Source organism: Piliocolobus tephrosceles, chromosome 13 (assembly GCF_002776525.5).
Source record: "Piliocolobus tephrosceles isolate RC106 chromosome 13, ASM277652v3, whole genome shotgun sequence".
NCBI lineage: Eukaryota > Metazoa > Chordata > Mammalia > Primates > Cercopithecidae > Piliocolobus > Piliocolobus tephrosceles.
The window spans coordinates 54,288,386-54,303,483 of NC_045446.1; the positions used below are offsets into that span (position 1 = coordinate 54,288,386).

Genomic DNA, 15,098 nt, shown 5'->3' on the forward strand with positions numbered 1-15,098 from the left:
AAACCTCCCTCCCCAACTTCACAGAGGGGAAGTCCAAAGGCTTTAATAGCTAAGGTCCTACAAGATTACAGCAGAGCCCTGGGAAATCCAAAGCTGCATTCTTCATTACATAAAACAAGGCCTTTTTGCTGAAGAAAAAGAATCTGCTGTTGCAGTTCCAGACCCTCTGGAACCCCCTAACGAGACACAGCAAATAAAATAAAGGTTTTAGGACAGGAACACTCTTTACCCAGCTGAAAACTCTCTCTCTCAAAGAAGCTTTCTCTATCTACCTTCTCACATACTGATTCCTTACTAACAGTCACTGGCCTCAAGCACCTGCTTGGTTGGTTGGGTTTCATTCTTGCTTGCTTGCTTTCTTCATTTCCTTATTTCTTTCCTTTTTTGCAGTTACTTATATAGCACTTAATATGTACCCTCTGGCCAGGCGCAGTGGCTCACGCCTGTAATCCCAGCATTTTGGGAGACCGAGGCGGGCGGATCACCTGAGGTCAGGAGTTTGAGACCATCCTGGCCAATATGGCAAAACCCTGTCTCTACTAAAAATACAAAAAAAATTAGCTGGGTGTGATGGTGGGCACCTGTAATCCCAGCTGTTTGGGAGGTTGAGGCAAGAGAATCGCTTGAACCTGGGAGGTGGTGGTTGCAATGAGCCAAGATTGAGCCACTTCACTCCAGCCTGGGTAACAGAGTGGGACTCTGTCTCAAAAAGAAAAAAAAAAAAAGTACACTCTGGGGCCAGGTGTGGTGGCTCACGCCTGTAATCCCAGCACTTTGGGAGGTCAAGGCAAGAGGACTTCTTGAGCCTAGAAGTTTGAGACCAGCCTGGAAAACATGGCAAAACCTCATCTCTAAAAAAGATTTTAAAAATTAGCCAAGTATGGTGATGCCTGTAATCCCAGCTGCTAGGGAGGCTGAGGCAGGAGGATCTCTTGAACCAGGGAGGTTGAGGCTGCAGTGAGTTATGATCGTACTACTGCACTCCAGCCTGGGAGACAGGGTGAGACTTCATCTCAATTTTAAAAATAATATATATATATATATGTGTGTGTGTGTGTGTGTGTGTGTGTGTGTGTATACTCTGCAAAGAACTTCATACTTAATAACTCAGTTAATCTTATTATTCCCACTTGACAGATGAGAAAATGAAGGCACAGAGAGCTAACATACCCAGAGTCACACTTTTAATAAGTTAGCAGAGATTTGTGCTGTTCTCAGCCTTTCTTCCTCATCTCTTTCCTCTCTGATCCTCAGCTCAGGGATCTGAACCCAGGCACCTGGTTCCCACCTCTGTGCCCTCACCTACCATGCCGTGCTGCTTCTCTTTGTCCATGTATGTGTCTGGGCAGGGGCTCCTCACAGTCCCCAGCATAACACTCCTGGAATGGATTAATACTGCACACTTTTCGACAAGCCACCCTCGCTGGAAGCAGCTCTGGTAGAGGAGTTTCCCATCTACCTATGACGACAGTTTCTTTAAGGTTGATTTAAAGAGAGAAGTGGTTTTGTGGACCAGACAGACAAGGATGAAGGTGAGACAGATCTCCGCTGCCATCCGGCAGGGAGAAGTGCAACTACAGGGGAGAGGAAAATACTAGGCCATCTTGGGACATTCTCTGGCCTCACAATGTTCTCATCTGTGAGATAAAGGGATTGAGCTAAGTGGTCTCTAAGGCCCTCTCAGCTCTAAGTGGCATAATTCTAGGTACCAGAGTGATTTCCGGTGCCTGAGGAGGGCTTGCTGCTCTGAGTCTGAGTGGCTTGTGGGACTAAGTCATGACACAGACAGGAAGGAGGAAAGCAGGCTAGTAACAGGCAATCAGAGCGAGGTCTGTGGCTCCCTTAACTCTGAGACCCAAGGACCTGCCACTCCCTGATGAGGGGAGTGGGAGGGAGCCGGTAGGGAAGAACCTCTCAGCACACAACCGTCTGGGGAGCGGACACCAAGACAGTGAGGCCTGGCCTCTGCAAAGAGGAAGAGGAACAGAGCTGACTGTGGAGATTTTCATGTCTTGATAGCAGAGAGTGGGGAAGCTGGAGGCCATCAAAGGAGGTGACAGGGGAGAGAAAGTCTGGAACAGCACAAAGAACCAGACCCAGGAGGCTCCATCAGGCTGAAACGAAGCTGGATCCTCACCTCCCCGTCTTATTCCAAGGCCACAAGTCAAGAGCGTTGTCCCAAAACCTCACATTGCATCTCAGAAGAAGACATCCAACAGGCCCAGGCAAAAGGCCGCAAATGCCATACAGCACCACACCATTTGACTAAGCAACTCCACTTCTAGAAATTTCTTTTAAAAAAAGAATCCTAGGAATGAAAAGCACAAGGATATTTACCCGCATTCTTTACATAAATAGCTTTAAAATGCCCAAATTAGAGCATACTCACTTGAAAAAGATGTTAATGAGAATTATAATTATGAGGATGGTGCAATCACATAAAAAAACATAAAAATACAGTAAATGAAAAAATTAATACATAGAACTGTACCCATGCTTCATTTATAGTGATAGGAAAATGCATCCCTTTATGGGCAAGACCTGCAAGAGATTCACGCATTCAAAATGACCAGGTGGCAGGGCTGCCTATGTGTGAGAGGATATTTTATTTTCACTATGAATGCTATTATAATGCCATTTTTAACAAACACACAGAGAATAGAAAGAAAATGAGTAGACTTAAGACTCTATGAAATGAGAGAAAAATAGGAAAGCAAATCAAACTTCTTTTTCTGGCAGGGTTTGGCAATTAGGACTCCCTCCTTAATTGCCAAAGGGAGGGAGGGAACATCACCATACCTGGCTAATTCTTTTTTTTTTTTTTTAGAGATGAGGTTTTGTCATGTTGTCCAGGCAATTTGGGAGGCCAAGGAGGAAGGATCACCTGAGGCCAGGAGTTTGAGATCAGCCTAACCCACACTATTGAGAGACCAGGCCAAAGGGAGTTTCACCATTGAGACCTATCTCTGTGTTAGCTCCTACCCTGGACAGAAGCCGTCCACCACCACCAGCAGCTTCCTACCTCCTCCATGCCCTCAGACGCACACAGGCCTGACTCAGACACCCCCAATCAGGCTCCCTTGGCAATAGGTATTTGCGGGGGACAGGAAGTCCTTGATGTCTGAGGGCTCTTCTGCCAGATCTTGCCATGTTTGTTCATGAAGCATTTATCTATTATTTATTTATTTAGAGACAGGGTCTCTGTTGCCCAGGCTGGAGTGCAGTGGCACAATCACAGCTTACTGCAGCCTCGACAGGGCTCAGGTGGTTCTCCCACCTCAGCCTCCTGAGTAGCTGGGACCACAGGCGCACACCACCCTACCCGGCTAATTTTTGTATTTTTAGTAGAGATGGGGTTTTACCATGTTGGCCAGACTGGTCTTGAACTTCTGGTGTCAAGTGATCCGCCCGCCTTGGCCTCCCAAAGGTCTAGAATTATAGGTGTGAGCCATCACATCGGCGCACAAAGCATTTCTAGCTTGCTCCAATCAACTAAACATACTTTTCAGGACACAGCTTTCTATAAAAGATCTTCCTTTCTCTTTAGCTTAAATCAACCTTTCCCAAACTGGATGCCATAAGAAATTGATACCTGTTGCTGGTAAAACAGGTCCTGTGGTCAGTTATTGGGAGATGCTGCATTCCACAGCCCCTCAACTCACATTCACAAGGCTCATTAAAAATCAAGGATCAGAGAGTAAGTATTACCATACAGAACGCTTTTTGTTTTACGGAACCCTTTTTGTTTCACAGAACCCGTAAAAATCTTCTGCAGAACTACTACCAGTGTCTTAAATAGTTGGTAGATAATTCATTCCAAGGCCGGGCGCAGTGGCTCATGCCTATAATCCAAGCAATTTGGGAGGCCGAAGAGGATCGCTTGAGGCCAGGAGTTCGAGATCAGCCTGGGCAACATGTTGGAACCTCGTCTCTACAAAAAGTAGAAAAAAAAAATAGCCAGGTGTGGTGGTACGCACCTGTAGTCTCAGCTATTTGGAAGGCTGAGTTGGGAGGATTGCTCGAGCCCTGGAGGTGGAGGCTGCAGTGAGCCAATGATGGCACCGCTGTACTCCAGCCTGGGTGACAGAGCAAGACCTTTTCTCAAAAAAGCAAAACAAAGCAAGAAACAACAGCAACAACAACAGAAGAATTAATTCCATATCTTAGCATGGACCAAGTAATCCCCTTGGGGTGCTGCAGGCCTTAGCAGCTGCCTGCATATCTGCTGCCTTCTGGATGTCCTTGGCAGACAGGTCCCAGGTCAACCTGTCCCTCCAGAGTGTCTCTCCTCTCAGACCCTTCAGACACCTGCCAGGCCAGGCATGACAAGGAAAGCCCACTCTGCAGATGCCAAGCTGAGCTTCAGCTCCAGCTGCCTGTTCGCGCCTGGCTTCCAACCATTTGTCAGCTGAAGCCAGCAGGCTAGAGAGGCTCAGCTGTGAATTCACCAGCATCAGTCAGCCAGTGATACAGCTTATCTCACTGTTACATGCAACACGTTCCGATGAACTTGAAGAAGAGTCCCAAAGTTAGAAAGTTCTAAAACACTGCCAGTTTCAACAAACAGTAACTTTTCATGGTGCCACAGTCCCTCCAGAAAGGAAACCCAGTGCCACTGAAATTCCCTCCTTATACAAAGGAAGCTGGTTGCTACTCTTGCCAGACTCCCCTCGCAGAAGCCCCGACACAGACCTGAGCCTGGCTCCATGACTGGTCCTGAAGATGCCACTCAAGCGATGCACCCGGGCCAGGTGCTGCCTGCCGCCCAGGAGGCTCAGCTGAGTCAGTGCCTGCGTGCAGCTGGCTAGGTCCTGTCTGCCGGCTGGAGTGGGTGGAGTGGGAGGTCTCTGTTTTGCATATCTGTGAGCAGCAGTGAGCCAGAGCAGGAAAAGCCTGGGCTGGAAATTCTTTCGTGAAAATGAAATACGAGTGGAAAATTTCCAAGAGCCCTGAAGTCCCCAGGTAATGCCAGTTATCTAAGGCAAAATGGCCGTGGTATCCCGAATGTAGTGTTCTGGCCCTCTTCACAGCCCTCATAAGAAGAAACTAAAGCAGCGGCTTCCTCATTACAACAATAAACTCAGCCATCCTGCCCAGCTGCAGGAGATAAGCCACAGCCTCCCTCTAACGCCCGGCCTCCTCCTGAAAGCTGAGTAGCAACGAGCGATATAATCACCTTTGCTGCTTCCGTTCTGAACGTGCTTCAGGCCTGGCCAGACAACTGGGTCCATTTTATCAAGGGGATTTGTCTCAGGTACAGCCCGCCTTGCCTCTTCTCAGAAAGCCCCCCCAAAGCAACCCCCCCGAGGGCACCCCAGAACTGGCAGGGGGAGCTTTCAATCCCAGTTGCTAATACAATTTTCTCCATCCCCTCCTCCTCTGGAAGGGAAAGACCATGAACTGCTTCCACCTTTCCCAAGAAAGCACTGCAGGGAGACTCAGAGAGCGGGAACTGCCTCAGCAGAGAGGCAGACAGCGGACAGGGGCAGGCTAGGATGAAAAGCTGACAGCCCCATCCCACTGCTTCGTTTCTTCCCAGAAGGAAGCCCACATCACAGGTGACTGCGAAGCCTGACAAGCTTTACCAGAACCCCCACCCCCATCCACACACACAGAAAAGGAGTACACCCCAACTGACCCACAGGAGCCCACCCCAAACCCTCCCCTGCTTACAGCTGCTCACGGCTCCCACATGGGCCTCCAGCTCGGAGTGCTGGCTGGACTCTGCCACTCCTAGAGAAGGTGGAGCCTGCCTCAAGTGACCCACAGGAGTAGTCCTCTAAAACCAAGCAGGGTTAATTAAAATGGCATCACAGGGTGCAAAGCTCTGATCTTCATCTGCCCTTTAGAAGAGTGAGAAGGCTCAGAACAGACACACAGCCTCCCAGTGACTTAGGCAAATCGCGTGGGTCTGGGAAATAACCATGAGCAAAATGGCTATTTCTGTGGTGCTGTTGAAATCCTGGGGAGAAGAGCCCAGGAAGGATGGGTCAGTTGTTTACCGGGAGGCTAGCTGTAACCCTGACTTAGGCCTGAGTCACCTCTGCATGTCCAATCGTGAGGTTGTGTCTTACAGAGCTCACATCATAATTCCTTGGTGCACAGAGCAGTATTACAGGGTTGACACATGATCCTCAGGCTGCTGCTGGGCTTTAGCTACCCAGAGATTATGACCCACCTGTCCTCACAGCTGTTTCATAAACAGCACAATCAGCAGGCTATAAGCAACCTAGAGGGAAGGTAATATTTATTCATTAAACAATTAAATGACCTTACAGTATGAGAAAAAAATTCAAGCCCTTAGTACTATTCTGCCAGAAGGAGGAGGGGTAGATGATTTTTTTCTGCTAGTGTTTTGGGGAAGGGGGAGGTAGAGTGGGGACTGCAATGGAAGGATTCCAGCCCAAGGATTTAAGTCCAACACATTCAGGGAATTTTATTCTGCACCTTTAACCAGATCCCAACTAGCCTTAGTCTAAACAAGCATTTTTCAAAGTGCAGTCTGCAGAACTTGAAAGGTCAGAAGACTTGCAAAATACTGCATCCCATAGTCCCTTAAGGGTTTCCATGCGCAATTTCTACTAGCAGATTCAACACCTGAGAATTCTGCAGTAAAGAAAGCTGCTTAACTTTGTTTAACCCGACCCACTTATTTGACCATCCTAGAACTGCTATCATAGGAAAAAACACCTATTAATATCTTGTGGCATGGGCTTTGGGAAACACCCTCCACCTTGAGTCTTCATTTTCCAACTTAGAGAAAGCTACCTTCCTGGAGCCCAGTTTACAGGTATGAGACCCGTTGCATCAGGTTCAGACAGAAACCAGCAGCAGCTCCACTAAGATGACACAGGTTGTAACAATGGCCAAGGGTCCTGCTGAAGCCAAAAGGAGGGAAGACTCTCCAGAACATGAGCAGTTTAGAAGAAAAATACAGTTCTGTCCCAGAAGAGCAAGCTCTTCTCAGGACCTCGCAATTCCACCTTGAACCTAACTTGTTGCTGCTCCTTGCAGCCAAGGTGTCTCTGTGGACTGAAGACCACTGATCCCAAGCTGAAGCCTTATTTCCATTTCGAACAAACATCAAGACAGTTTATGATAACCAGACACAGGGCCTGCTTCTCCTGCCCGAGAGACTAGATTGCATCCCCTTTTATCACTTAAGCACCCCTTACAAACTCTAAAAGACAGAAGAGGATGGAATAAAAATGTGTCTCATCAAGAAAGATAACGGCTGGGCATGGTGGCTCATGACTGTAATCCCAGCACTTTGGGAGGCCGAGGCAAGGGGATCATGAGGTCAGGAGATTGAGACTATCCTGGCCAACAAGAGGAAACCCCATCTCTACTAAAAACACAAAAATTAGCCCGGCGTGGCAGTGAGCGCCTATAATCCCAGCTACTTGGGAAGTTGAGGCAGGAGAATCGCTTGAACCCAGGTGGTGGAGGTTGCAGTGAGCTGAGATTGTGCCACTGCACTCCAGCCTGGGTGACAGAGTGAGACTCCATCTCAAACAAATAAACAAAAAAATAAACTCCAGCCAGACTCCCTGCATTTCAATCCTGTTCCACCACTTAGTTGCATGACCTTGGACAAGTTAAATAACTTTTCTGTGGCTCAGTTTTATTCCTTATAAAGTGGGGATAATAAAAAGCCAATCTCATAGGTTGCCATGACAATAAGCATACATAAAGTGTTTAGACTGGTACCTGGCATAGAGTATGTGTTTTATAAGCATTATCTGCCAACATCATTGTCATTATCATTATATCAGATATGAGAGAGTATAACTAGGAAAATGAACATGAAATTTTATCTAGACACTGAATCCTTTTATTCAACCTTATTTATTGAGCACCACCATGTGCCTGGCACTCTCCATTTCTATTACCTGGGTGCAGGAAGAAGGAAAACATATTTAAATGTGAAGCCAGACCAGCAGAAGGAACATCCTTCTCCCCTATGAATGGTACTTCTCAGTGACTGGACACAGCCAGGACTCCAGCATGAGCTCATCTTCCCATGCCCCAGTCAGTTCCTTACAAATCAAATGCCCAAAGCAATTGTCTGCTGTCCTAGATATGCAACCAGCATACAGAAGAACTAAGAGATTATTATACCTGGTGGAAGAATCATGGAGGTCAATGGGCAGCTTTAGGGGAGAAAGGGTATCTCCCTGTTAACCTGAAGGCTACATATTATCTGCCCATGACATTTTCAACACCTGAGACAGATTTTGAGGTCATTTGAAGAGTGACCCAGTCAGTGTAGAGGCAAAAATAAAAAATAAAAAATAAAGCTTTATCTCTCAAAGAGCTTCTCGACCTAGCTGAGAGCTAGGAGAACCTTAGAAGACTGAGGCTGAGCTAAGGATGGGGCTGACAGGTCAAAGAGTCTCCCAGCCACCACCTATGCAAGAGTCATCATTCCTAGAGAGGGCAGTCCCATACCATCATCTTCAGAGCAAGCCAGGCCCCATGGAGCTGCAGCCAGGCCAGGTCAACTACCCACAGACCTGCTGTCAACAGTCCCAGAGGTGCGAAGTGACAGAGGCTCCATCTGCCTGGCTCAATGGCTCCACTAACACTCGGCCTTAATGCTGCACAGCCAAGGAAAGAATTTCTCCTCTGCAGGTTCCAGCTGCAGGTAGCTTTTCCATGACGATGGCCAAATGTTGGTCACCACATCCGGAGGAAAGCCAGCAAGGGCTCAAGACCATGCTAAAATCCCTCCTTGTTCTGCCTGCTTTGGCCCTGCTCCTTTTTTGATGTGTGGACATCAAGCTTTCAGCTACATACAGTTTGGGGAAATGATACTCTAGTTAGCAAGCCTCTCCTACTCCAAGGCCTCTCAAAACTCTCCCCAAGACCTCTGCCAGCCTAGACCAGCCATTAGCAGCTCTGCTGGCAAAGCAGCTACTAGAAGATCAAGGGCAGAAAGCAGACTGCCAGAGCCCAAGGCTGTACACCTCCCTTGCCGGGAGATAGCCAGAGGTAAGGATGAAGGCCTCAAATGACCTCATCACCCTATCATCCAGTCTATCCCCCGCCTTCAGGTAGAAGTCCACCTCAGCTGTCCACATCCAGCCAGCCCTCAAGCACCTAGAAACATGTCCAGCCGCTTAAGGGCAGGCAAGTCCCAGGTCCCTTAATTTCTCTAAACCTTGCGATTCCATTCTAGGCCGCCAGGGAATCGGGATGCTGCCGGCTCACCTGAGGCTGCTGGGGCTCGGACCACCGCAGAGGCAGGGGCAGGGACAGGGACAGGAATAGGGGACAGGGCAAGGGACGAGACCGGGGTCGGTGCCACCGCCTCTGCGAGCAGGGAAGGCGGAAGCCGCGGTTCAGACCCCAGGGCGCTGCCGATTCCCGCCTGGGCCGCAGGGTCCGCGGGGCTGGCCCAAGGTCAGCAGCGCAGCCTCGCGCCCACTCACCCGGTTCTGAGGACAGGGCCATGCCGCGGGCCGAAGGGGACGGCTGCAGGGCTGGAGCAAAGGGGATGCGCTGGGCAGGGCGGAGCGGCGCTGCCGGGCACTGAGGCCAGCCGGGGCCGGGGCCGGGGCCGGACCAGGCCGCGCCCCGCAGCAGGCGCGGGGGCCGGGCGTTCAGAGGGTGCAGGGCTGCGGATCCCCGGCCGGGCGGGCCCCGCGGGAGCAGGGAAGGCCGCCTCCGCAGGGAGGAAGCCGGCCAGCCGCGTGTAGCCCCCGTCGGTGCCCTACCTGGGCGCGGAGCGGAGCAGAGAGAGCCGAGGGGCTACCTGAAGCGCCCGGGCCGCGCGGCCAACGGGAAACTTGAGAGCAGCAGGAGCGCGGCGGCCTCCAGGGCCCTTGGCCGGAAGCACCCGCCGTCTCCTGGGCTCCGCCAGCCCGCGCTGCAGCCCGGGGCAGATGCCAGCCGGGCTCCCAGACTTCAACTGCGCTGGGCTCCCACACAGCTCCCGGTGCCGCCCGGGCTTGCCCGACGTCCTCCCCTCCCCACACAACTTTTGCCGGGGCGAGACTCTGGGGGTCTCGGCCCCACACAGGTGACTTACTCCCTGTAGCTGCAGAACCCGCAAGCATCGGTTTCTTCCAGGCGTTCTTCTGGTCACTTAGATACACACACACACACACACACACACACACGCACATGCTCCCTCTCCAACCCTCCGCGCTCTGCCTTCACCCGCCCTTCAAAGTCTGAATGACCCCCTAGTTGCCAAAGCCACTGGGTGCCGTGCAGCCTCCCTCACTCACCTCTTCCTGGCATCTGAGCCTGCTGACCACGTCTTCCTTCCTGAAACTCCTGAAAGTGTAGTTTCCAGAGTTGGCACCCGCGGCCCCCACCTCCGAATTTTTCACATACCTGGGTACCTACAGCTTCTCCGCCTCCGCGGCCTGGCTTTTCTTTGTGGTCCCACCCCAGGGTCCCACTGTGCCAGCCCCCTCTCCCACTCCGAGGCCCACTCTGGGCATCTCAGCCACTCCCATGGTTTTAACAACCTCCTGCCTGATGATGATTCTTGAACTTCGTCTCTAGTCCACAATGCCCCCGAGCTGCTGAAGATGTTGAATCTAACTGTCTAGGGAACATCTCTAGAGCTTCCTAGCCCCAAGGAAGCTGTCCAGACCCAAACTCCTAATTGCTTCCCAGGAAAACGCCAGAGCCTGCTTCTGTGTTTCCAATCTTAGTCCAATCGACTTCTGTGTTTCCAGTCGGCACCACCGCGGGGCCACAGTTGGGAGCCATTCTTGACTCGGTCTCCCTTTGCTCTCTCAGCAAGTAAGTCACCAAGCTCGGGTAGGACTCTTCATTAGTGAGCCCCCACTGTGGGTCCTCACTGTGTCAACCACTTTCACAGAGTTGTCTCATGTAAGCACCAAGTTTTATTCTTTCTACCCCATAGGCTGATTAGTCTGGTATTCACAATTCATGTATTCATAAACGTTTTGCACATAAGACTGCATTAATGAGTTACATATTATAAAGAACTTTAAAAAAATTAAAGGATGTGGTAAAGATGAAACAATTTTAAATTACTTCATTTGTATGAATGGTACAATATACCTTTTTCCTTTCACTTTGAAGTTATTAGCAATAATCTGTTTAGTGAGAGTAACATGATTAAAAATGATTTAAATAAATCTTAGTTTCATACTTTATGAGACCAGAAAGTGTACTTGTAAGTTCAGTTAATGGTAGTACTTGGTCCTAATGGCTATTCTTTAAATAATAAAAAAAAAAAGGTATCTCACAAAGATTAAATAAGATTAAATAGGCCTGAATAGGAGAACTGTATCTTTGCACTTATTAAATCAAAATTCTTACTGTTTAAATTTGATCTATCAATTTTGCAAATGTGAAAACTCTTTTTTGTCCATGAACAACATTCTCAATGTGTTTTCCTCAGCTGTTATTGCAAATCGTTTTAACAAATGGGACTTTTAAAACACTTGAAATTCTGCATTTGGAATATTGTAAAATGGATTTAGAAGTATACTTTTACATTTTGCAGATTGTGACTGTGAGAGTATAGGTGACACTGGGGCACACTTCATTTTGGCATTAAAATCACATGATAACAGAAACAGTTCCAAATGTCAATTTTCAAAGTGCCTTCCCTGTAACACAGTTCTTCTAAAGCACATTTGTTATGTCAGTTCACTGCTGAAATATCACGTTTACCCAAAAGGGCACTGTGTGTATGTGTGTGTATATATGTGTGTGTGTGTGTTTCTTTCTTCTATATATCACACTTGTGACAATCGCAGGCCAGCACATCGGAGGTCAGCAAATTTGGAGCACTTGTTCTTTGTTAAAGAAACTCATCTTTAAGTTCACAACGTTCAAGTTGTTTGCCTTGAGATAATCAGTAAACCTTTGAATCATAAGAAAGATTTTTAGTCTCATTCCACATCTCAATACAAGGTGCTATAAAGATTCTGCTATATTTTAATTTTTAATTAACCGTATTATTGACATCCTGTAGTATTTTGTGCTCTTCTTGCTTCAACTTCTTGTTGTACTTTGTAAATGAATAATGTAATTGCTGAATTTCACATGTAGTCCCCATGGACCAGAACATGAACCACCCCCCAGTTTTGGAGGAGAGATTGGTGGTGCTGCTACTGCTTGGGGTTGGATGAGGGTGACAGCGTCAGTGAGAGGTGGAGGGGGTGAGGGGTAGAGGAGGTGGTTGTACTGGCAGAAGACTAGTTCATGTTGAACTGAGGCAATGGAAGGGTTACATTAAATCAGTAGTCTTCAAAGCAGAATGTGTAGAATGATCCACTGAAATGTAAAAGAAAAAACTTTTATTTTTACTTATTTTTTAGTCTAAAAATAGAAAAAAACAATTAACATTCACCAGTGTTAACTACATGGAACTCTTACTCAACTCATGCATCAGGTGACCATGCCATGTGTCATATCAGAGGCATAGTCAGGGACGAGAGGAGGTTGTGCAACATGGGGAACAGAGAATGGTACCATGACACCCTTGCCTTCAAAGTGTATTACTAGGCCTTATGAACTATTTGTATCCTGGGCAGTAGATAGACAGATTATGTTATGTGGTTTTCACTAAACTCTTCTCACAAAAGAGACAAGTGGTAGTACAAAACATTTACATGTCTTGCTGAGTTTATAGCATTTATATGTCTTGCTGGTCATACAAAACATGAACCACCCCTCACTTTGTATTCCAGAGAGGGCAGCCACTCCCTCAGTGGTTTACTTTTACTCATAAAACCACAGCATGTTTTACTAAGTTGTTCACTGTTGTGAACATATCTATCTTTCCTTTAGTAGGTCACAAAAAATATTTCTTTATGCATGTCATTATCAAAAAGCATAGCAAAGACTCAAGGTGAAACATGTTAGCAACGTGCATCCAATCATATAGCCAACCTCCACAACACACCATGTGTTCTAAAACCTATTCTTCAAACTTAAAGTCTGTGTGTCTTCCAACAGAATACAATTTTATGTATTGCCATCTTCTCTCTGTATTAACTCAGTCACTTTAACCATAGCAAATGCAACAGCTGTTTTTTCCAGTGATATTGACTGATATTTTGTCTTTTACTATTAAGTAAGGAGCCTCAAAAGAGATTTCTGAGCATTTTTATGCACTCAGTAATAATTCACAAAAGCATGCAACTAAGTATCCAGGCATAGTGAAGTGTGACTGCACTCCCAGCTATTTGGGAGGCTGAGGCAGAACCTAGGAGTTCAAGTCCAGCCTGCACAAATGACATATTTAAAATATTTTTTTTTGAGACAGAGTCTTGCTCTGTCATCCAGGCTGGAGTGCAGTGGCGTGATCTCAGCTCACTGCAATCTCCGCTTCCTGGGTTCAAGTGATTCTCCTACCTCAGCCTCCCAAGTAGCTGAGATTACAGGCATGTGCCACTATGCCCGGCTAATTTTTTTGTATTTTTAGTAGGGACAGAGTTTCACCATGTTGGCCAGGCTGGTCTCCAACTCCTGACCTCACGTGATCTGCCCACCTCAGCCTCCCAAAGTGCTGGGATTATAGGCATGAGCCACCACACCTTGCCAAAAAATAATTTTTAAAAAGTACACAACTGGCTCATTTAAAAAGTCCTCTGGAAGATGGCCGAATAGGAACAGCTCCAGTCTCCAACTCCCAATGCGAGCGACACAGAAGACCGGTGATTTCTGCATTTTCAACTGAGGTACTGGGGTCATCTCACTAGGGAGTGCCGGACAATCGGTGCTGGTCAGCTGCTGCAGCCTGACCAGCGAGAGCTGAAGCAGGGCGAGGCATCGCCTGACCTGGGAAGCACAAGTGGGAAGGGAATCCCTTTTCCTAGCCAGGGGAAATGAGACACACAACACCTGGAAAATCAGGTAACTCTCACCCCAATACTGTGCTTTAAGCAAACAGGCACACCAGAATATATCCCACACCTGGCCGGGAGGATCCCACGCCCACGGAGCCTCCCTCATTGCTAACACAGCAGTCTGCAATCTAACCACAAGGCAGCAGCGAGAATAGGGGAGGGGTGCCCGCCATTGCTGAGGCTTAAGTAGGTAAACAAAGCCGCTGGGAAGCTCGAACTGGGTGGAGCTCATAGCAGCTCAAGGAAACCTGCCTGTCTCTGTAGACTCCATCTCTGGGTACAGGGCACAGCTAAACAACAACAACAAAAAAAGCAGCAGAAACCTTTGCAGACGCAAACAACTCTGTCTGACAGCTTTGAAGAGAGCAGTGGATCTCCCAACATGGAGGTTGAGATCTGAGAAGGGACAGACTGCCTGCTCAAGTGGGTCCCTTACCCCTGAGTAGCCTAACTGGGAGACATCCCCCACTAGGGGCAGTCTGACACCCCATACCTCACAGGGTGGAGTACACCCCTGAGAGGAAGCTTCCAAAGTAAGAATCAGACAGGTACACTCGCTGTTCAGCAATATTCTATCTTCTGCAACCTCTGTTGCTGATACCCAGGCAAACAAGGTCTGGAGTGGACCTCAAGCAATCTCCAACAGACCTACAGCTGAGGGTCCTGACTGTTAGAAGGAAAACTATCAAACAGGAAGGACACCTATACCAAAACCCCATCAGTACGTCACCATCACCAAAGACCAGAGGCAGATAAAACCACAAAGATGGGGAAAAAGCAAGGCAGAAAAGCTGGAAATTCAAAAAATAAGAGCGCATCTCCTCCTGCAAAGGAGTGCAGCCCATCGCCAGCAACGGATCAAAGCTGGTCAGAGAATGACTTTGAAGAGATGAGAGAAGAAGGCTTCAGTTCATCAAACTTCTCAGAGCTAAAGGAGGAATTACGTACCCAGTGCAAAGAAACTAAAAATCTTGAAAAAAGAGTGGAAGAATTGACAGCTAGACTAATTAATGCAGAGAAGGTCATAAAAGAAATGACAGAGATGAAAACCATGACACAAGAAATACGTGACAAATGCACAAGCTTCAGTAACTGACTCGATCAACTGGAAGAAAGAGTATCAGCGATTGAGGATCAAATGAATGAAATGAAGCGAGAAGAGAAACCAAAAGAAAAAAGAAGAAAAAGAAATGAACAAAGCCTGCAAGAAGTATGGGATTATGTAAAAAGACCAAATCTACGTCTGATTGG

At 47.8% G+C, this 15,098-nt stretch overlaps 1 protein-coding gene across 12 annotated transcripts in view; it reads right to left on the bottom strand.

Moving 5' to 3' along the window:
• Window positions 1-10,255, bottom strand: part of AMPD3 (adenosine monophosphate deaminase 3) — a 55,609-nt gene extending 45,354 nt beyond the window's left edge. For 2 of the 12 annotated variants that reach the window (XM_023189987.2, XM_023189999.2), the window contains exon 1: window positions 10,034-10,164. In XM_023189987.2, coding sequence (XP_023045755.2) covers window positions 10,034-10,130 — 97 coding nt within the window. In that variant the 5' untranslated portion in view covers window positions 10,131-10,164. Of the gene's footprint in view, window positions 1-1,306; window positions 1,325-2,137; window positions 2,309-4,692; window positions 5,100-8,516; window positions 8,536-9,213; window positions 9,232-9,434; window positions 9,924-10,033; window positions 10,165-10,235 lie in introns of those variants that run through there. The other 10 variants (XM_023189992.3, XM_023189990.1, XM_026454020.1 and 7 more) reach the window with 10 other exon arrangements.
• Between the last annotated feature and the right edge of the window lie 4,843 nt (window positions 10,256-15,098).